The sequence below is a fragment of the Erpetoichthys calabaricus genome, chromosome 12 (genome assembly GCF_900747795.2).
Source record: "Erpetoichthys calabaricus chromosome 12, fErpCal1.3, whole genome shotgun sequence".
Classification (NCBI taxonomy): Eukaryota; Metazoa; Chordata; class Cladistia; order Polypteriformes; family Polypteridae; genus Erpetoichthys; species Erpetoichthys calabaricus.
This window is the reverse complement of record NC_041405.2, coordinates 17,414,517-17,438,597: the sequence shown is the minus strand read 5'-3', so window position 1 is coordinate 17,438,597 and position 24,081 is coordinate 17,414,517. Positions and strand designations below refer to the sequence as shown.

The 24,081-nt window shown below is 37.5% G+C and overlaps 1 protein-coding gene across 1 annotated transcript; it reads right to left on the bottom strand.

Moving 5' to 3' along the window:
• Window positions 1-14,744: 14,744 nt before the first annotated feature.
• LOC114663008 (GTPase IMAP family member 4-like) lies at window positions 14,745-18,447 on the bottom strand. The gene is made up of 2 exons (XM_028816772.1): window positions 18,300-18,447; window positions 14,745-16,343 (listed from the first exon to the last, which is right to left on the bottom strand). Exons 1-2 carry the CDS (start codon window positions 18,310-18,312, stop codon window positions 15,121-15,123), a joined length of 1,236 nt encoding a protein of 411 aa, XP_028672605.1. The 5' UTR covers window positions 18,313-18,447; the 3' UTR covers window positions 14,745-15,120.
• Between the last annotated feature and the right edge of the window lie 5,634 nt (window positions 18,448-24,081).

The following is a 24,081-nucleotide window of genomic DNA, read 5'->3' as shown; positions in this document are numbered from 1 at the left end:
CACCAGCTTTCCCACCGTCCTTGTCTGGATAGGTGGGTTTAGAGGTTGGAGGGATGAGCAGACCATTCTAATTTAGTAATATAAAAAATCAGGAACCCCACAATATCTTATTTTAGTTTCCAGCTGAAACATTAGTTGCCTACCCACCTCCTGATACCTGTCTACAAGTGTGATACTCTTCATCTACTGTGTAAATAATCTAATTACACTCTCATGGAAAGCTAAACCTAAAGTTGTATCAGAGGCAGGGCAGGTAGAAAGCCTAATCAGGGCTTGTTTCCACTGCAGGGTAAAATCACAAATCCATTCAATAATATCAGGTCACTTTATTTGCATGTGTATGGTATGCGAGAAGAAACTCGAATACCTGGAGAAAAATCCATGTGCATACATGAAGAAGATGGACTCAGACAGTGGCCAAAAACAGGAATCAAACCCAGTGCTGAGGTCCAGTAATTAGCACTGTTGTGTCACAACGCTAGGATGCTTTTTAATCTGCTGTGCCTCCATCATGCTAAAGTTCATGCATTACTGTCAGATTGACTGAAGTGGATGACTGGACATCAACAACAGAGCTAAGTATTAAGAAAATATTCTTAACAGCGTCTCCCAGAAGCTTCATCCTTTAATGTAATTAACATGACTATATATTATTTATGCTGGATCTCCTCTGGGTCACTTTACTGAAGATTGTGGATTCACAATAAACCCTTAGTAACCATTTGTTTGTTGTGTTTTGAATATTCTGGTTATGAAATTGCTATAATTTTTTACTCTGATTTAATACTTAAGATTTGGCATATATTATTGTTCACTCATTGATTTATAAATTCCCCAGAATTTTTGTTACACATTCTGAGCTTTGTTTATTTGATTTTTGTCTTTCTGGTTATGCCTTTTTGTCTTGTCATTTAAACTTTGAAATATCTCCTGATTCCATTTCCATTCAAAACTGCTTCTACCCTGTATTCAGTACACACATAAAGAACAGTCTGTCCCTATCATGATATGAAAATTTACCTCCATTTCATTCTTCATAATGAACATCTATTTTATAAAAGCGGATGAGGACAAAGCTAGCACCCCCAAATAATTTTTTTGTAGTTTTTCCCTTTCATCTCCACCTTGTTCCAATGGCCAGTCCCCCCCAAACCATCATTACTACATCAACAACTCCTACTGCTTTAACTGGAATGGTTAGTGACAAGACCACCTCCGTCCATCAGTATAAGCTGTCCACAAACGAAGACCAAGTGAGGAGACAACTGAGAAAGCTGCACACAGGAAAAGCCTTGAGACCAGAAGGAGTCAGTCCTCAAGTTCTTAAGGCCTGTGCTGACCAACTTTGTGGTGTCCTCTGTCACCTGTTCAGTTTGTCCCTAAGGCTTCCGAATGTGCTGCTGCTGTGGAAAACATCCTGCATTGTTCCTGCTCTAAAGAAGGCGGGCATATCTTCACCTAATGACTGAGGACCAGTGGGACTTACGTCTCAGATCATGAAGACCTTTGAGAGGTTGTCCTGGACTATATGAGTCCTCTGGTGGAAGACCACCTGGACCCATTGCAGTTTGCCTATCAAACAAAAATTGGAGTGGAGGATGCAATTATCTGTCTGCTCCACAAGGTTTATTCTCACCTGGTCAAAGCTGGCAGCACTGTGTGGGTTCTGTTTTTTGATTTCTTCAGTGCCTTCACTGCTATTCAACCATCCTTGTTCAACGGTAAGCTCAGAAATACACAGGTGGATGAGCCAATGGTGTCCTGGATAATGGACTCTCTGATGGGCTGACCACAGTTTGTGAGACTCAAGGACTGTGTCAGCAACACTGGAACACTACGAGGAACAGTCCTGTCTCTTTTTCTCTTCACTCTCTACACATCTGACTATAAATACAACACCAGGTCAAGTCAAATGCAAGTATTCTCAGATGACTCTTCACTTAAGGTGTTAATCAATAAGGAGGATGACACAGAGGAGAGGAGTCAGTTGAAGAATTTATTTCTTTGTGCAGAGAGAACTGGCTGCAATTTAACCTTACAAAAACAAGGAACTGGTTATTGACTTTTGCTGCACTATACAGCCTTCATGTCTGGTCACTGTTCAGGGAGTGGATTATAACGATCGACCCCTTACCCAGCCAGCAGCTACACCTCCAAGACCCGTGGCATGGATAAATTACTGAGGCTGAATCTTATATATCAAGCCGTACCTCTAACAAATGAAATTTTCCCCTCAATCAACGATTTACACAAGCACGCAAAAAAAGATGATATGTAAAAATAGGTCGTTAATTATATTAAACAAAACAATAACAAAAAATGCAAAATAAAAAAATAGAATATATACTATATATATATATATATATACACAATAACAAACCCTCCCTTGCCCCTGTAACATATAACAAACAACACGAATAACAACAATAAATGAGATACAGAAATGAATGATCGTGAACTTGAGTCCAAGTATACAACTGTCCTGAATGCGGATGACTGGTCAACAGATATGTGATGTGTTTGTATTTCCTCATCGTGAATCCTCGGCTTGTGGTGGATGATGTAGTCCGTACCCCGGGGTCTCTGGCGATGAGGGAATTGAAGTAAGTCCGGTGGAATGAAGAACAAACTGGTTACAGAAGTGTGATGTGGTAAACAGCAGGTAAAGTTGGTTCGTTGTCGTGAAAATGAAAATCTCTGTCTTTCTCCTCTCCTCTCTCTCTCCTCTGTTCCCTCCTGATTGTTTAAATAGTTAAGAGCCGGATGTAACTGATTGTGATTGAAAACAGGTGTTTTCCATCTTGGGGCTGCAGTCTCTTTCCATCATCTGTCCCCCCTGTATTTACGGGGACGACATTCACTGATGCACACATAAACAGCAAATGGGACAATGGAAACAAAACGCACTCAGCACAAACATTGACAACACTATTACTACTATGTAGCCCTATTACTACTATGTTGTTACGACTGCTTCGGTGGTGCAACGGTATCAACTGTTGATTGGTAATCAAAGCTTTATGGGTTTGAGTCTGTTTTGAGAAGTGAACTGCTCTTATTCTTACTATTTTAGAATAAAAACATACATTTGATTTAAGTCTGTAACAGCCGGTGTAAATGTATGATACTCGTAAAGGTTAGCTTTGTTTGTTTTTTTTATTATTCAGTTTCATTCTCTCAGTTGCATTTGTTTTTTTTATTATTCAGTTTCATTCTCTCATTCGCATTCATGATCCTACCCTACCCCCCCTCCCATTTGACACTGCTGTTTTCATATAAAGACACGCTATAGCTCTGCACTCTGTAGGAAGTAAGTAAATAAATCCAAATAAATAACATTCAATCTGGCTTTTATGTGAGTAACATATAAATGTTGATGTACAAGTATAACAAAACAAGTGCACTTTTATTCAAGACTATAACTGAAGAAAAAAGAAAGTCACAAGTACACTGCAGAGCTTCCTGTGTTTGAGCAACACGGGCATGCTAAAAAAATACATGTGTAATGCCACGAAAAGTGCACACAGACACTTCATTTCGCAAGCATTGGTACGAGAATGCAGTCAGACTTCTTTTTAGGACAGTTTCATTCTCTCAGGGGTAGGGTAGGATCGTGAACGTGACTGAGAGAATGAAACTGCCCTAAAAAGAAGTCTGACTGCATTCTCATAAGTATATGTTACTTACATAAAAGCCAGATCGAATGTTATTTGTTTGGATTTATTTACTTCCTTCCTACAGAGTGCAGAGATCATGAACGCAACTGAGAGAATGAAACTGAATAATAAAAAAAAACAAACAAAGTTAACCTTTACGGGTATCATACATTTACACTGGCTGTTACAGACTTAAATCAAATGTATGTTTTTATTCTAAAATAGTAAGAATAAGAGCAGTTCACTTCTCAAAACAGACTCAAACCCGTAAAGCTTGATTACCAATCAACAGTTGATACTGTTGTACCGAAGCAGTCTTACAAATGCGCGTCAATGTCGCACCCTAATGTGTTGTTTTTCTGCAGTTATATTTTTGAATAAAAGCGCACTTGTTCTGTTATATTTGTACCTTTTGTGAAAGTGTTTCTTTGATATTTGGACTTCAGGCTTCACACATTATAAACTTCATGTCTACATTTTATCAATTATTACTAAAACATGAAAATGTTTCTTTTTTAACGATGTGTTTACATACAGTATATCATAAATAAAAATATAGTATTTATAAAAGGTGTGATTTTGCTTGACTTCTTACTCTATGCAGCTCTAAGCAACTGACACGCAGGTAAACAGACTTGAGCTGAGAAAACTGTGCAGCATTGGAGATGTGATAGCAGACTGCTTGCTGCTTATCAACACAGTTACAGGACAAAAGACAGAGACGGAGAAGTGAGAAGCGATTTAAGGTGAGACAGTTCTACAAGTTTTTTTGTAGGCTCTGGTAATTCTAGTGTTGAAGAAACAATAGGATGTTCTCAGGTTGAGTTCCCAGATTGAACTGAACTAGTTTGGCAAGATGGAGATTTTATAGGCAGTAAACCGGAAGTGATGTCATTTAACCTGAGCTGGAAGTGACGTCAGTCTGGGCACCAGAACAGGACAAAATGTTAAATCAGGAAGGTTTTCCCATATTTGGTCTGCAGAGATAAGAGAAATAGGTTTAGAGCACCCCACCACCTTCTGGCCCGGCAGGTATTCACCTCCACTTGTTCCATTCAGCTCGCTCCTAGTTGCACGTGTGTGACAATATATATTTACTGTATATACTGTATATATGATAATGTTTTCAGAGTTTTCAAGGTTGTAACACTGAAAAAATAAATAAATAAATGCATGCTTGGGCATTTGTAAGAATAAATAAACTGTTTAAAGCCATATTACCAGTACACCTTTTATTCCTTGTCATATGAATTGATTAATTGTGAATATTCATAATTACACATAAATTAATTGATAACTAAACACTAAATAAAACTTTCAAGGAAAGGATTTGTAAAGGGTTAGTGCAGTGGCAAAGCTGCTGCTTCACAATAAGGAGACTAGTGTTCTCATCCTGGGTCCTCCCTGTGTAGAGTTCACGTTTTCTCTGTGTCCGTGTTGGTTTCTTCCAGGTGGTGTAGTTTTGTCCTGAACAGTAAAAAATCATGCAGGTTAGGTGGACTGGTGGTGTGAATTTGGCCCTATGCTGAGTATGTGTGTGTTTTCACCATGTGATAGGCTGGTACCATATCCAATTGTTGTTCCTGCCTATGCCCATTGCTTGCTGGGATCCTGTCCAGATGCCCAAAGGCACTGCCCTGGATAACCGGGTATAGAAAATGGATGAATGGACTAGTAACATATGGAATTTGTTCAGGTTCATGACCAAATTTGAGTTCCCTGTCTGTTTTCCCACACTGGGCCAGTGTTTTGGGGTTAATATTGCAGCAAATGTGCAAATTCCAACTGGGTCATTGTTGGCTGCCCACATAGGGCCAATAAAGTATGGTTGTACACAATAGACTTACACTGGCTCAGTGTCAGTTTGTTTGCTGAGTACGTCCTGATCTTAGAAGAAAGAAGTCCGAGTGGCGTGTCCCAGGGTCATGACACTGGGATGACTTCAGCATGTGGACTTACTGTAGTGGTCCAAATACAGCGTGTTCCTGGTCCATGACACCAAGCAGTTTCAGTTCAAGTAGGACTGCTGTAACGGTGAGTGTATGTTGTGCACCTGGGCTAGACAACAACAGACAATAAGAAAGGCAGCCCACTTCACCATTAACAGAGGGTGCATAAAGAATTAGGTTTTAAATAAGTTTGTTTTTTCTCTTTCAATTTTTTTTCCAAATATAAAGCCAACACAATAAAAGAGTAAACTAATTTCTGTGAATGTGATGTGTTTGTTAAGATTTGTACAATAAACTGTGAAATACTGCCTTTAGATTTACTCAACAGTATGTCCAATATGTTTAACTCTAACCCTAATTTTGCGTGATAACAACTTATCATGGATAGTTTTTGTGTGTGCCTTTTAATTTTTCTTATCTAAATCTTATTTAATTTTATTTATTTGTTTTTAATGAATAAACAATAGCATAGTTTAATTTGGAATAAAAATTAGAAAGCTTAAAATTTCCTTACTTTTAATTAAGAAAAATAAACAGTTCAGAGATTGAATTATGTGACAGAGAGGCCGAGTACTAATTAATGGAAGGAATTTTATTGGCTTTAGAGGATTCCACCATAGGGGTTGTAAAAAATATGATCAGCATGGACTAGCCATTTTATCTTACTGTGTGCTAAGTTTAGTCACATTCACTTTTGATCTATTAACTGTATCCAGTAGTAAAAATGGAGACATTATTATGTGATTGCTAAATGAGTTAGTGACTGCTAAGATAATTCAGGATATTTTTATTCACATAAACTCTTTTAAATGTGCTTTGATAACAGCACATTTTCAAGATTTGTCTACAAATCACTTTGTTAGGTGTGTGACATTCACTCTGTGAGACTACACCAGCATAATGGGGCAGATATTGGCTATTTAATAGCACTTACAGAAGACTAATATTTAATGGACAAATCAAATTAAGTTAAATTTCAAATGTCACAAATTCTTAATGCTCTAATTTTCCAAGACTTTCCCTCCTTTGTTTTAGATTTGCAGCAGAGTTAAGAATGCCATTGTGAATAATGCATTATTATTATTATTATTATTATAAAATGATTAACTTGTTTAAGATTATTATTATTTTAGGACTAGACAAAGAGCCCGTTTCGACAACGTAAGATGAAACAGGCACGAGTTTGTGTCAGTGTATGAAGAACAAATGATAAGTAACGAAGAAGTTGTTTTGTAATGATTGTAGTCCGCTTTTCTCATTACTGTACAGGCTTGAACTGTTAGTTAATGAATTTTCCAGGCCTATAGTATAATATTGAATGATGAATGTTCCAGTACAATATGGAATAGTAATAAGTATAAGCACCACAAACCTGATATAGGTGTATTGAATGAATGCGTAATTGAATCAGAATGCGTAATTAGACCTTGAGCTGTAGTCGAAATCGCCTTTCAGGCCTCTAGAGCTTTAATTGAAGTCGCCTTTCTCTTTGAATTTTAGCGTCCGTAAATCCGCCACCTGCGGCAATGTTGGGGTTGGATGTCGGTCTCGTAAGGTTTTTCGGGCAGCTGCGTAGAAGGCAACTGCGCATTCGGCTTTGAACGTGCACAGAAGGTGACTGCGCATTCGGCTTCGGACAGACGTGAGTTATTACGTGAATTATGTATTAAGATTCCTATCAAACAGCTTAATTGTGTTGTTTTCAAGCAGACTCCCATAACTGATCAGACTTTGCCATTACTTATGCCTGTTTACTAATTCAGAAATTAATTACAATAATTAGCAGTATTTATAGCTGCAGGATACGCTTTCTATTCACTCTAATAATTTGTGATTTCGCTAAGTTTGGCACATGTCAGTTGTTATAGTAAAAATCATAAATTTGACCTCAATTATGCAACAGATGACCTAACTGTATTGTTTGCTGATTCGATTTCAGCAATGAAGCATGTTGTTTAAGCAGCGCTTCTCTTTGTGTACCTACAAGATTATGATGAGGCTGAAGTTTGTTACTTACTCATGGTGCTTGAAGCGGGCTGGTGTCCACTGGTATGCAGCACTGGTGCCTCTTCTAAATTCAAATTAACAGTATGGGTCCCTATTCGAAAATTTTCAATGGGGAACCCTTCAATCGACTCTCAATATCTATCAAAAATCGATCCATGTTTCACCATATTGGCACCTGTTTCTAGAGTACTGGTGAGCTCCTGAACCCCTTTAAGAATCTTTGATCGAGAGGTAACGTATCCTGATATTCGAATGTCACTTTAATCACAATGAAATGAGTACTGCCAGTAATTTGCTTCCACTTCAAGCACTGCTTATTTCCGAACTTCTTGTCCTTTCTCTTCACTCCACCTTAAATTATTATGTACTTTGTTCACCTATTCTTGAGCATATCATAGCTGAATGTTGTTTGGCCTTATCTTAAGTTAATTTTCTTCTAACTCAGCATATATCTATACAGTATGCTTAAACATATGTATTTTATATTCAAGTATCAGAAAATAGAAGGTCTTAGCAGTTTTTCAACATTCAACTATAATATGTTCACGATTAGGTGTGCACTCCCATCTGGTTTCCTCCCACAGTCCAAAGACATGCAGGTTAGGTGCATTGGCAATTCTAATTTGTCCCTAGTGTGTGGGTGTATGTGTGTGTGTGTGTGTGCACACCCTGCGGTGGGCTGGCACCCTGCCCAGAGTTTGTTTCCTGACTTACTCCCTGTGTTGGCTGGGATTGGCTCCAGCAGACCCCCGTGACCCTGTAGTTAGGATAGAGCGGGTTGGATAATGGATGGATAGATGGATGGATGGATGGATGGATGGCTGGATGGATGGATGGATGGATGGATGGATGGATGGATGGATGGATGGATGGAAAAATGTGAATAGAGAATAAGTAGCCAAGTTCAGGTTTGTAAGACTAAGCAATGCTTGTTCTATCATTAGACATTTGCAAAATACATATCTGGATGTTTTGAAATACTAATTAAATAGTTTTAATTTTGAAAACTAGGGGGCTCTGCTACAGTATGTGCCAGCCACTTTGTGGCTCTGTCGCTCATCTTTCTTTCCATGATAAGTGTGTTTTTCATGATGATTATCTCTGTGGCGATAATCAGGAAAGCCAACCTTAGTCATATCTGTTGAATTAATGAAAGCTTTAGGAAATTTCTTTAAACACTTTTTTTCTTTTTGGTCCCAACATACTGAATCTTTTAAATGAGGTCAGTGAGACATGTGTTTAATGATTTTGTAACAAAATTCAGGATAGGTTTCTCTGTTTTGAATTTCAGCACAGACAAACCTATCTACATCATCAGCAGTTTATAATTTATTTTGCACAGTAACCAATAAATGCATGTGAGGCAAACCCCGTTTTTGAAATTCGATCGTGTAAATGTATACTCTGATTTGACTGAACACCGAATCGAGTTTTTCAATAAAATTAAGACTTTCTGATACAACAGTATATACTTACGAAAGTCAGAATATCCAGAGCGAAGTAGCCGGTGGCATTGTTCTCAAGAATCGACAAATTTCTGGCCACTGTGGATTGCAAGTAATTGTAATAAATAAATCTGGCCAACCTATAGTTCAGGATATTGCCATTGCATCGTGATATAACTGTTGCAATTCTCTTGGACTACCTTGATATGATGTTGGTAATATTACTGCTTTACCTACTTTGACTTTGCTGGAACTATTGATAATTGAATTTTGAACATGATCAATGAGACCTTGCATATGTTCTGTTCTAAGTTTTGTTTTATTTGATTTAATAAAGAAGAGATGATTTCCTTTGACTTTATGATACACATTAATAATGTAATGTTGTGATAGACGTAGAGATTACAGAAGTGGGTTAAATACATTGGGACATATTGCTAATTTTGATCCTCAAAATTGTGTGGGTGTATTCGTTTAACCGAATTCATGTGTTCCATATTATACGACCATCCTGTTTTGCTACCAGGGAAAAGGAAAGGAAAGAGTAATAGATCTAAATGAGGAGAATTATTAGACTGAAACGACGAATCATGCTGTGCTTTGGGATAAACATGAATATCAGCTCTATCTTTGATATCTCCGTCTTTCAAAGTGTCATCTAGAACATATAAAATTATTTTCCAGAAATGGACTACAACGAAGAAAACAAATAGATTGTATCTATAAAAATACTGTCCAGAAAAGCTTCATTAAAGGATGAAACTGATAACTTTTCATTCACGACTTAAAATGAGGAAAACATAAAAATTTATAAGAGCTGAGAGCGCTTGGAAGTGTGTCTGACAAAAGCATTCACATTAATGAGAGGTGAGAGGGCCGTGACCGTGGGCCATCAGCTGGAAGTGGTTTAGACCAACTTGAAAAAATCTCTTGGCAATAATCTCCTCTCGTGTGAAGATTTTCTTTTATAATAGAGATTACATATGAAGCAGATCATTACCTTTGATATATGTAAGGTTGAAGCCACGACCCGCAGTGTCTTCCTCACACTTGGCATAATCGGGGTAAGAATTCACTGATCCTGAACTGAATACGCTGGTTATAAAATGGATGGGAGGCACAACTATAGCCATGTTCACTACAATCAGAGGATGTATCATGGCTAAGTATGATGCTTTATTATAAGTCAGTTAACTTGTCCATCATTTCAGCTCCCTCATTCTAATACACAACTGCAACTAACAGCTGATTATTACATGATATCACTCACAAAGCCAACAGGAATCTGATTTTTTATTTCTTAACCAATTCCATCCACTTATAAATGTGCTAATGATGAAAGTTCTTTTTTACAGAGGATTATTATGGCCAGACAGAAGAAAAAAAAATTCTTTTTCATGATTAAAGTTGAAATGTCAAGATAACATGTGATGCCATGATCCAAAACCTTGTGACCGGTGGACACACATTTTTCACAGTGGCATACTGGCAGTAAATAGTTTGCACTTTTAGCTTTAATGTTCATACAGTATGTCATCATACTCAAAACTCTGAGGGAGACAAGAAAAAAAAACCTTAAATTTTGTAAAATTTGCAGCAGTGGACTATGAAGCCAAAAAAAAAAGAAAAAGAAAATAATGGTACTTATTTGTTTCCACTTCAGCTTCTGGTCTCTTTGGTCCTCCTTGTCTGAAGAAATGCAGGTTACATGGATTGGTGTTGGTGTTTGAGTGCATTCACCCTGAGATGGAATAGCACCCTGTCCACGTCTTGTTCCTGCCTTGCGCCTGCACCAGCTTTCCCACCGTCCTTGTCTGGATAGGTGGGTTTAGAGGTTGGAGGGATGAGCAGACCATTCTAATTTAGTAATATAAAAAATCAGGAACCCCACAATATCTTATTTTAGTTTCCAGCTGAAACATTAGTTGCCTACCCACCTCCTGATACCTGTCTACAAGTGTGATACTCTTCATCTACTGTGTAAATAATCTAATTACACTCTCATGGAAAGCTAAACCTAAAGTTGTATCAGAGGCAGGGCAGGTAGAAAGCCTAATCAGGGCTTGTTTCCACTGCAGGGTAAAATCACAAATCCATTCAATAATATCAGGTCACTTTATTTGCATGTGTATGGTATGTGAGAAGAAACTCGAATACCTGGAGAAAAATCCATGTGCATACATGAAGAAGATGGACTCAGACAGTGGCCAAAAACAGGAATCAAACCCAGTGCTGAGGTCCAGTAATTAGCACTGTTGTGTCACAACGCTAGGATGCTTTTTAATCTGCTGTGCCTCCATCATGCTAAAGTTCATGCATTACTGTCAGATTGACTGAAGTGGATGACTGGACATCAACAACAGAGCTAAGTATTAAGAAAATATTCTTAACAGCGTCTCCCAGAAGCTTCATCCTTTAATGTAATTAACATGACTATATATTATTTATGCTGGATCTCCTCTGGGTCACTTTACTGAAGATTGTGGATTCACAATAAACCCTTAGTAACCATTTGTTTGTTGTGTTTTGAATATTCTGGTTATGAAATTGCTATAATTTTTTACTCTGATTTAATACTTAAGATTTGGTATATATTATTGTTCACTCATTGATTTATAAATTCCCCAGAATTTTTGTTACACATTCTGAGCTTTGTTTATTTGATTTTTGTCTTTCTGGTTATGCCTTTTTGTCTTGTCATTTAAACTTTGAAATATCTCCTGATTCCATTTCCATTCAAACCTGCTTCCACCCTGTATTCAGTACACACATAAAGAACAGTCTGTCCCTTTCATGATATGAAAATTTACCTCCATTTCATTCTTCATAATGAACATCTATTTTATAAAAGCGAATGAGGACAAAGCTAGCACCCCCAAATAATTTTTTAGTAATTTTTCCCTTTCATCTCCACCTTGTTCCAATGGCCAGTCCCCCCCAAACCATCATTACTACATCAACAACTCCTACTGCTTTAACTGGAATGGTTAGTGACAAGACCACCTCCGTCCATCAGTATAAGCTGTCCACAAACGAAGACCAAGTGAGGAGACAACTGAGAAAGCTGCACACAGGAAAAGCCTTGAGACCAGATGAAGTCAGTCCTCAAGTTCTTAAGGTCTGTGCTGACCAACTTTGTGGTGTCCTCTGTCACCTGTTCAGTTTGTCCCTAAGGCTTCCAAATGTGCTGCTGCTGTGGAAAACATCCTGCATTGTTCCTGCTCTAAAGAAGGCGGGCATATCTTCACCTAATGACTGAGGACCAGTGGGACTTACGTCTCAGATCATGAAGACCTTTGAGAGGTTGGCCTGGACTATATGAGTCATCTGGTGGAAGACCACCTGGACCCATTGCAGTTTGCCTATCAGACAAAAATTGGAGTGGAGAATGCAATTATCTGTCTGCTCCACAAGGTTTATTCTCACCTGGACAAAGCTGGCAGCACTGTGTGCGTTCTGTTTTTTGATTTCTTCAGTGCCTTCACTACTATCCAGCCATCCCTGTTCAACGGTAAGCTCAGAAATATGCAGGTGGATGAGCCAATGGTGTCCTGGATAATGGACTCTCTGATGGGCTGACCGCAGTTTGTGAGACTCAAGGACTGTGTCAGCAACACTGGAACACTACGAGGAACAGTCTTGTCTCTTTTTCTCTTCACTCTCTACACATCTGACTATAAATACAACACCAGGTCAAGTCACTTGCAGGTATTGTCAGATGACTCTTCACTTAAGGTGTTAATCAATAAGGAGGATGACACAGAGGAGAGGAGTCAGTTGAAGAATTTATTTCTTTGTGCAGAGAGAACTGGCTGCAATTTAACCTCACAAAAACAAGGAACTGGTTATTGACTTTTGCTGCACTATACAGCCTTCATGTCTGGTCACTGTTCAGGGAGTGGATTATAACGATCGACCCCTTACCCAGCCGGCAGCTACACCTCCAAGACCTGTGGCATGGATAAATTACTGAGGCTGAATCTTATATATCAAGCCATACCTCTAACAAATGAAAGTTGAAATATATATATACACAATAACAAACCCTCCCTTGCCCCTGTAACATATAACAAACAACACGAATAACAACAATGAATGAGATACGGAAATGAATGATCGTGAACTTGAGTCCGAATATACAACTGTCCTGAATGCGGATGACTGGTCAACAGATATGTGATGTGTTTGTATTTCCGGGAACAAATGGAACAACGTCACCGTAAATCCTCGGCTTGTGGTGGATGATGTAGTCCGACCCCGGGGTCTCTGGCGATGAGGGAATTAAAGTAAGTCCGGCGGAATGAAGAACATACTGGTTACAGAAGCGCGATGTGGTAAACAGCAGGTAAAGTTGGTTCGTTGTCGTGAAAATGAAAATCTCTGTCTTTCTCCTCTCCTCTCTCTCTCCTCTGTTCCCTCCTGATTGTTTAAATAGTTAAGAGCCTGATGTAACTGATTGTGATTGAAAACAGGTGTTTTCCATCTTGGGGCTGCAGTCTCTTTTCATCATCTGTCCCCCCTGTATTTACGGGGACGACATTCACTGACGCACACATAAACAGCAAATGGGACGATGGAAACAAAATGCACCCAGCACAAACATTGACAACACTATTACTACTATGTAGCCCTGCTACAGGATGTAGAAGGTGGACATGCAATTACTTGGGGGTCCGCATCAGTGACAGAGTGGCCTGGTTTGGGAACTCAGGGGAACTGTCAAAGAAAGGGTAGAGCAGGCTCTTTTTCCTGCAGAGACTGCATTCCTTAAATTTAGGCAAGTGACATCCTGTACAACTCGATGATGACCAGTTCGGTGCACTGGACTGGTAACATCACTTCAGAAGAGGTCCACTGAATCAACAAGCTAATTAAAAGGGCAAACTTTGTTATGAGATGCACTCTGGACACCCTCAAGATTGTAGCAAGAGAGAATGAAGACAAAACAGAGTGCCATTATGAACCACGCTGCACATCCTCTCACTTACATACTAACACTGAAGACTTTCAGCGAATGAATCATTAAGCAAAAAACTGTGGAGAAGAGTGATTGGTGCTCTGTTATACCAACAGTGATACGTCTGCACAATGCCTCCCTGGGGCTGGGACTGCCAAGTCAAAGGTTTTCTTTCTTTTATAATTTTCTCCTTTTTAGTCATTCTGATGTGTGCTTAGAACATAACATACCTATTTTATTCTTTGTTTAGTATATTTACATGAGATATGACCTTAAAAGATTTTGAAAATTAAAAAAAAAACAAAAACTTTTCATTTAACATTTCTTTTAGTAGCAAAGTGTATCCATTACAGTGGATCAATCCCCTTCGGCCACCCCATTAAATCCACCCAATATCTGAGGTCTAGTGATTGTGAAGTTCTTAAATATCAGGGTGCTGTAACACTCTAAGCTTTGTTCTCTTTTTGCTAAATGTCTCTGGCAACAGATAACTTTCTCAGTATTTCTCCTGACAGAGGCCAAGAAATACACAGACTGATATTGCATAATAATGAAAAAATAGAAAGAAAGTACAATAAAAAGGAAAAGCAAGCAATTTGCCATGATAATAATTGCAATAATAAACTGGAATGAAAATATTTGTTGTATTGTATATGAAAGAATTATGCTTCATATGCAGTCTATTTATATAAGAGCACAGCTTAATAAATCAGCAGACCACAGTGACATATTGATTGTTGATTGAACTTTATTGCTGCCTACATCACTAGAATTACAAAGGAGTTCACAATATTAGGAAGAAGAGAAACATAATTATGCTATATGATTGAAGACTTTTAATTGTTGTGTTTATTTGATTTTATTTTTTTCTTTATCTACATCTAAAGTAAGAAGTTATCACGAGGTATGATCCTTTATCTTTTTTTAATTACAGAGTATAATATACTAAGTATTAGAAAAGAGCCTAATCACTCCAGCTTCCCAGCTATGTGTAAGAGTCAATTATTAAAGTCTCTATAATTATAATGACATTGACGTTAACTTTGCCAACATTTTTTCTATTTTTTTGTAGTTGTACTGCTTTTTTATTAGTTTTGCTAATTTCATCACATCCCAAACATTTTTGCACACTCAGTTATGTTGATGCAGATGGTTTTTATTGCTTCCACTTGACCTTCTGCATCAAAAGCATCTTTTATAGCAACACCCGCACCAATTAAACCTCTTACAAAATGACTCAATCCAGCAATATCTTCTAAACTTATCAATCTAGAAACAATGGGTATATTTTTTATGATATCGAGAGCACTATATGCAAACTCCAAGACACCGTACACTAACCCTCTTGGCACAGCTGTCACCAGATTCAGAATCTTCCATAACCAGCTGCTGGACTTCTCTGCCTCAGCTTTTGCCTGATTTTTCAGGTCATCTTCTTTCTTCTTTTGATAATTTGCCTTCCCAAGTGCTGGTAGTGGCTCTGTTTTCTGATCCGAGTCCTTTTGCATTTGCTGCACTTTATGCCTTTTTGCTGTTGAGAATGGGTCATCATTGGAGGCATAACTCTTCTCCTCCTCCTTAAGCTTCATTTTCCTCTGCCGAGGTTGTACTCTCTCTCTTTCTCTGTCCTCCTTTTCTTTCTGCTGCTGCTCATTTCTTTCCATGAAAATCTCATGCTGGTTCTTCTGGATTTCCTCTTCCACTTTCTGATTCAATTCATTTGTGTAGCACTGCCCTCTATTGAGTGTCACCATCTTGACAATCTTATTGAGAAGTTCAGTCACTTGGGTGTGGTCTGCTGTGTTTTTGTTATTGAAGCTATGGTATCGGTTACCACATTGTTCAACCAACTTCTTAAGGTGTTTATCATCAGCAATGAACTCCTCAATAGTTTCTTCCTCATCCAAATTATCTTGATGGGTAAAAAGAACCAAAGCATAATGGAGGAAGCTATCTGCCAGCAGCTCTTGGATCTTCTGCACAGCGGCCTTATCTTCCTGAGTGAATCTGCAAACAGGAATCACCACCATGAATACATGTGGCCCAGGAGAGCAGAGAGTCATGCATCTCACAATCTCTCTTCTCACTTCCTCTTCTGTAAGTTCAGTGTCAAAGAAGCCTGGGGTGTCAACCACAGTGACATTTCTGCCATCCACCTTGGCCGTTCCTTTTACGGACTCTTTTGTGATGGAGCGGGAGCTGAGAGTCGATTTAAATGTTTTTTCCCCCAAGATGGTGTTTCCTGAGGCACTTTTGCCAGCTCCTGCTTTCCCAAGAAGCACCAGTCTTAACTCAGAGGGCTTCATCGTAGATGGGATGTCTGTATTTCCTTTCAAGGGATAAATGGTAAAAATTATTTAACATATTAGCTATCATTTAACTTAATCCATCAATACATTTTTCAGATATTTTTATGAAAATTCCAGCTAAACCAGGAGCAAAATCTAAAGAAATTATGGCTAATTTAGATTACACTACTTACTAAATGAATAGAGTCCACCATTTCACCACACCAAACTAAATAAATTGGAACTGAGAAGGTGACAAATGGTTTCCTTAGTAAAATGAAGTTCACAGGGAGCACAGCAGCATCAGACTCAAGGCAGGACAGGCTGCCAGTTACTGAAACTTAAGGTACAGGACATAACACTATGAATACTTGAATAAATAATAACTCTCACAATCAAACTGAAAACTAAAATAATCAATTCTCTTAAAGCTTACACACAATCATGTAAACAGAGCTGATAGGTCATTTGGTTTAAAGCTGTAGTAGAATCACATACTCTAAAAATAAAGATGCCAGTTAGATTCTTCATAGCAATGCCATAAGGAAATCCTTTTGGTTCCCAAAAGAGACATCACATGATTTATTATTTCCTTTAATAATGTGAAACAGATGATAATACATTTGTAAAATATCAATGAGCTCCTGTTTTAAACGCACTCTCGATGCATACAATAACACAAGCACGCACGTTCAATTTTTTTATGATCTGTTAGTATGCTGCTTCCGATACATTAAAGATTACTATGTTTTGTCCACAGATTAGGAATCTTTTCAAAGCCAAAAGACACAATTTCATATGTAAGGATCCCTTCCCAGAATGAAATGGTCGTAGGAGGAAGTGCATATGCAATAGATATTAATGTAAAGAAAGGTTTAATAACCGTGTACTGTAAAAAATGTCAGTAGATTTAATGGTAAAAATACTGTGAATGATGAAAGTAAAATACCTTTTCTGAAAAAAATGAAAGTTACCTTATGTTCTACTGAAAACGACCTGTATATCTTAAACAATACATTTCATTATTTTTTAGAGCCAAATTATGTAAAATCAATATTTTTCTGCCTTCAGAATATGCTACATACCGTTTACTGATACATTACAATTACACTGAAAAAATCCCTGTTAATTGTGTAAAAGTGTAAAACTGTTAAATAGCGAAAGCGAACTGTAAAATGTACAACGGTAAAGTGCTGTTTCAGTAACAAAGTCACGATATTTGCAAAAGGAAACGTCCCCGTTTACCATATTTTTCCTGGTGAACCGCATACATTTGAACTGTAGGGGAAAAAACTTAAACAGATTTAGCAGACTTATTTTTCTCTACGTGCTGAAAATTTTTTGAGTCTATGAAAGCTGATTTCGGGTGGGTTGTACTCGATAAGCTGGCACACCTTTAGGACGCCATAGACCGCAAAAGCAAACTTTACTTCTCCACCAGACAACGTGCCATAACTTCCTTAACCATTGAATTGTTTTTTAATGTATATAATTAAATGATACATGTTTGTTATTGGTTGTCGTTACTTTACTGATACAAACTGTGTGCTGGTGTTTGATCCTGACAGTGTTTTCTAATGGTTTATTGATTGGCATATTTATTACAGTGCGTGGATATCAGGTTATAATTAAACGTTCACTTTTTTTTAGAATGTGTTGTAAAGAAAAAATAACAAAGAAAGATTACATCTTGCCTGACGAAGGGGCCTGAGTTGCCTCGAAAGCTTGCATATTGTAATCTTTTTAGTTAGCCAATAAAAGGTGTCATTTTGCTTGGCTTTTCTCTATAAAGAAAAAACATTTATTTATTTCAAAGTTATACCTAGACCTAAAAAATATTGTCACCTTCTTTTTACGGTAAAGTTCTGGCAACCACAGCTGCTAATACTTTGTCGTAAATGTAAAATTATTTTTTTACTCTTTCTTTTTCATTTTAGTTAGGCTAATCGAAAATGAAAGTTGAACTGAAATTAATACATTTTATAGAAATTACATACCTGGGACATGCATAATGGGTCACTTGTCGATTGCCGTCTTCTTTTTTAATGAAATTATTATTTTTTTCGTTTATTATTTTCAAGAATTGACGATAACACGTCTCTAACGCTCAAGGTGTGTTTGAAAGTGAAGATGCAGAGAGTTGTGCAAGGTTGTAGGCTGGACAGATGTGATGAGAGATAATAGGAGGAGGAAGGGTAAACGTTAACGTTTGACTTGTGTCTGTCACGCGACAATGACGGTAAACTGCCGCTGACAACTTTGCTTGGTAGCATTTTAAAGATGTCAGCATGTTAAATTACATCTACATTTTGTTTATTAATTGCTGCTGCTCTTACACCTGACAGTGTTCACGTGTCCCAGTACCTGGATTAAGAGTGTTCAGAGGGATGATGGGTGGACGTGTGGTACTAAATTACGAGGTTTATAGCTTGCTAATTGATCTGTCCAAGGACAGTTTCTTTAACACTGTAATTGGACTGAGTGAGGTCTGGCAATGGATGGAATGATGAGTGATGCGTACACGTGAGATTTATCAAGGGATATATGCTGGTTACAAATGTATAGTATTGATGTATGGGTGGATGGGATACAGTAAAACAGTAAACTATTCGTTTCTTTAAATTACTAGGTTATTTAAACTTTAGTTTGGAATTGCAATATATACAGCTAGAAATAAATGAAAATAGAAACCGCAGGGTTTTCAAAGATTATTTCAATACTTCATGTACTTTTTATAAGATTTTTTTTCCCTTCACACCTTAAGTATAATAAATCCCTTACAAAATCAACGTGAAAAATATTGTAGGAGTCAAAAGAGAGAAGGTCGGGGCTGAACACTTGAGTGACGTGACTTGTTACCAGGACTAGGAGAGCAGTGATCAATAGCGTCTGGAAGGCCGAGAAGGTTCACGAATGCTAGGAGAGACTTGGAGTAGAGACAATAAACGGAAGGTCTTACATTAGATACGTGGTCATTAGTAACTTAAGGAGAGAGGTGGAGCTCTCGAAAGTGGAAGGTGATTGGGCAAACTGGCCTAGTTAATGTGAGTAGCCGTGAGTTTCCTTTGAGCAGAAGTCAAGCAAATTGACACCTTTTGTTGGCTAACTAAAAAGATTACAATATGCAAGATTTCGAGGCAACTCAGGACCCTTCTTCATGCATCTTGCCTGAAGAAACGTTCCATATTGTAATCTTTTTAGTTAGCCAATAAAAGGTGTCAATTTGCTTGACTTCTCACTACGTTCTTAATGGCTAACACGGTACAACACCCTAGTAGGCTTCTTTGAGCATTTGTTATTTTATTAGACTTTTCCCTTAGCATGTCCAAAGTCCGTCCCGTCGGCCAATCACGGCCCGAGATCGGGTTTTATATGGCCCGCGCCTTTTGTCTCAAAATGTGTTATTTTTGGCCCGTATGCACAAAAAGAATAAATAAATCATACCAATTCAACATGCAGTTTCTCTTTTGAACTCATGGTGGCAGCACTTTATAACAGAGTCTGCCAACTGACATAAAACTTCAAGTAGATTGTCCACGCTTATCTGTAACAAAGTCAGCGACTAATGAAGCGACGCTGTTAAACTCCATTGCATCATTCATCAGCAGGTTCTTTGTGCCAAATGTTTTAAAGATATCTCTGAATGATAATTTGGCTTGCAATCCAGGCTGAATATGGAGATGTAACATATTACAATGACGTGAGGTGGCTCAGCAGGGGATCAGCACTATTTTTCTCTCTTAAAGGGGAAATTGGACAGTATTTGGCTGAAAAGAAACAGCCAATGCAAGAACTGTCACATACTGAGTGAATAGCAGACTTGGCTTTTTTGGTTGACATAACAAAGCATTTGAATGTGCTGAACGTTAGCCTTTAAGGACAAAACGCAGTAGTGTGCCAACTATATTCACACATAAAGGCCTTTAATAAAACTGCAACTTTTCCAGAGACACTTGTTACAAATGAAACTTTGTACCACACATTTCCCAGCTTTGCGGGATGTCAGTTGGTAATATGGGTTTGCAAAAAAAGAGGTATGCAGTAATCATCACATCTCTTGATAGCGAGTACAACAACTGCTTTTGCCACAATTAAGCAGGCAGGTTAGAACATAACATAACAATGTGCAATATAGACCTTGAGTCAACAAGTGCAATTTGTATATTTATTACTATTCAGTTTGTTATTATTTTCTCTCTTCTTGTCTTTTTGTCTTTTTAACTCTTATTCCTCACACTGAGTCGATTGCACCTTCAATTTCGTTGTTCCTTTGTAAAAGTGACAATGACAATAAAGATCTATCTATCTATCTATCTATCTATCTATCTATCTATCTATCTATCTATCTATCTATCTATCTATCTATCTATCTATCTATCTATCTATCTATCTATCTATCTATCTATCTATCTATCTATCTATCTATCTATCTATCTATCTATCTATCTTGACAAGTATTTACTGCGTATATTTGTTGCTAGTATTCAGAAAGCTCCTTTAACTTTCTGCACACTGTTTTGTATTGTAGATTTAATTTTAAATGGATACATTTGCCACTTTTGCACATTAATCTACACTGAACAACTCCTAATAACAAAGCAAAAACATGCATTCATAAGGGTTTGCATATTTATTAAAAAAATTGTAATCCTTAATTCATAAAAATGTTTAGAGCCTTTGTTGTGGAACTCCAAATTGTTTTCAGGTGCATCCTGTTTGCTTTAGGTATCCTTTAGATGTGTCCAGAACTTCATTGGAGTCCACTTGTGGCAAACTGAATTGACTGAACACCATTAAGAAAGGCACATACCTGTGTTTAGAAGGTCCAATTCACACTGTATGTCAGTGCAAAAATCAAACCATGAAGTCGAAGGAATTTGTGGTGAAGCATAGATCGGTGCAAGGGGATACAACCATTTCTACAACTTTGAGTGTTCCCAGGAGTTCAGTTGCCTCAATAAATGTGAAATGTAAGATGTTTTGAATCACCAGGACTCATCCAAGATTAAGACATCTAGCCAATCTGAGTAACAGGGCAAGGAATGCCTTGTCACGAGTATGATAAATTTTACCTTGACCTTTTAAAATTTTCTTTTGTCCAGTTTTGAAAACTGTATTATTTTTGGTATCACTTTTGTTTTGCTTTGTTTCTTCATTTTTTCTTTTTTTTTTTTGAGACTTGCTGTCTGATTTAACTGTTGGTTTATGGCACAGTTTTAAATTTATTATGGTTGGAACCTTTTTGCACCCCTATTGCCATGGCATTGCCTTCCTGTTTCTGTGTCTCACTTATTGATAACCTTTCAAAGACTTTAATGTGCAATTCACCCTTGATTTCAGGCTAATGACTTTCTAGCTAGGTTTTTCTGACTTTCAAATTTGTTTCAGGTGTTTGATTTGATGAACCATCTTCTATTTTTGTGATTGTAACCCTTCCCATTGTTATGCATGCACATTCAAGGGTCGCCTTCCTGGTTTGCCAGAGGTAAGCATTATCACCCATGGACACCAGTGAGCTGTGATCACTGACTCTTATTTTTCTTTTGTCACCCACAATTCGGAGAAGACACCCACTTAATTAAACTAACCCTACCCATTCTGGTCCACAAGCTATAAAAAGAGTCAAGCCATTTGTGCTATGGAGTTCCAACACTGAAGCCTGAACAATCTCCAGAGCCTTTAGAGTACAGTTGTCCAATATATTTAGTTTTTGCTTATTTACCGCAAAGTACTGTCTTAATTTTAGCATACTTATTATTTTGAGTCAATGGGGTGGCCCGGTTGGCACCTCAACATTTCATCTTGGTTCCTGTCTTACTCTCAGCTGACAGCACCGTGCTTTGCCTAAGATTTCACAGTCCTATTTGCTACCTTCATGGTCTTCCAGCTCCATACCGGCAAAACAACTAGAGCATATAGCCCAACATACAGTGGGGATTTTGAACAAAACTTCCTTTCCAGGACTACCCAAGCAGGTGTGGCTTCATGAACTGCCGCCTCTTGATAATAATGTATTGTCTCAAAACCCCATAATTTAACTAAAAGTTAGGCAGTGTCATGTCACCTTCAGCTTTGGATCTCTGTAGAGTCACCTTTTTAACATGTGGTTATTTTTTAATTCCAGATAAATTGAATTAAAATTGAATCTAAAGAAAAATTTGTTAAGATATTATTGTAAAATCTCTGGGTCAGGAACTCAGAGGGACACAGTTTTGATTGTGATGGTGGACTGTCTGAAGAGGTAGGAATACATAGAGAAGCCAGTTATAAAGTGGCTCTGTGAGCAGTAGGGAAAGTGGAGAGCAGACACAACACATAGAGAACACTTTGATCAGACACATCTCCCAACTGCTGAAGACCATCAGCCCAAATGCTTAGCTACTGGCCAGCCTTGGATTGGGCCCTAGCATTGGGTTGGGGAAATAGTGTTGCCTCTGACGTCAGTACAGGCAGAGCCAGGTGGCATGCATGGAAGGAGAAAGGGACAAATCAGCTGAGAGTGTATGGTGCCGCTAAAGATCTGAACATGTATGGCAGAAACAGTGCTTAAGAAATCTTTTTAGGACCACTCACCAGAAATTTGTGTGAAGAAGATTATTCCCTTTCTCCATCTCGTGAACCCCTGGGTGATTACGCTCTCTCTATATATATATGGATGTTCTGGAAAAGATATAACAGCTTTGGGATGACAATAATTTTAATGAAATCAAATTTCCTTGCTAATGTAAGATGAAAGAGTATCTATTAACATCATGCTTAATGTTTTTCATCATATCACCAATATGTTAAAGATAAAACATATGTATAATTTTTTTTTTTTTTTTTGATATCATTTTCTTGTGGGAACAATTGCCAGGCATATAACATTTCTGGAATGCAAGAGAATTCACTTAAAAACACTTAAATTTGAATTTATTTTGAATCTTGAGATCTTAAGAAATATACCTTGAAAATTTAACACAAACAGAAGGATACAGTAAGTATTGGTCTGGAATTTAATCAGCATAAAAATATGTATACTTTTAACTCTTTTTTATGATTTATTTCAGCTTGACTCTGGTAATGGATGGCTAGTGGTTGAATAACAATCAGATAAAGAACAGCTGATAATGGACATCCTTTGTCTGTTTACACAATCTAATTTAAAATATTCCAAATGTACAGCATATTATTTATATGGACTAAGGCTTCTGGATTTGCATGGAGTAATTTAATCCAATCCAATTTGATACATTGGAAGTAAACCTAAATTTGCACAATTTGGTAAGAAGATTGCCTCATTCAACTTCTTTTGCATCTAAAGATTGTATGAGCCCAGGAATTTCAAATTCTATGGTAAAATGTATTATATTGAACAAGACTGATGAAAACATTTTGTGTACTCTTTTAGCTAAAACTTGCCAAGATCTTATTATCATTATGCAGAAGTGAAATTAGCCAATATGATTCAAATTTAAGCATGTTTTTCTTTTTCTTTGGTAAGGTAGTAATTGACACTTGTTACAGTATAATGTTATAGTGGGATATTAAACTAGTTCACAATCAAAGTGGGAAATTCATAGGAAACATTTTATTTGAATAATTCTGTTCAAATTTAAACAAGCAATATACAGATTTTAGTTCTGTAATGTACTTAAGAGTTTAATTAGTCCACTACAGAGTGCAATATTGCCTCGTTTTGTTAATACCAAATGTATTTCCTTTTCATATTACTACAGATTTATACAGCTGGTACAACTCAAGTACTACTTCATATTCAGATGCTTAAAGGATGGCCAC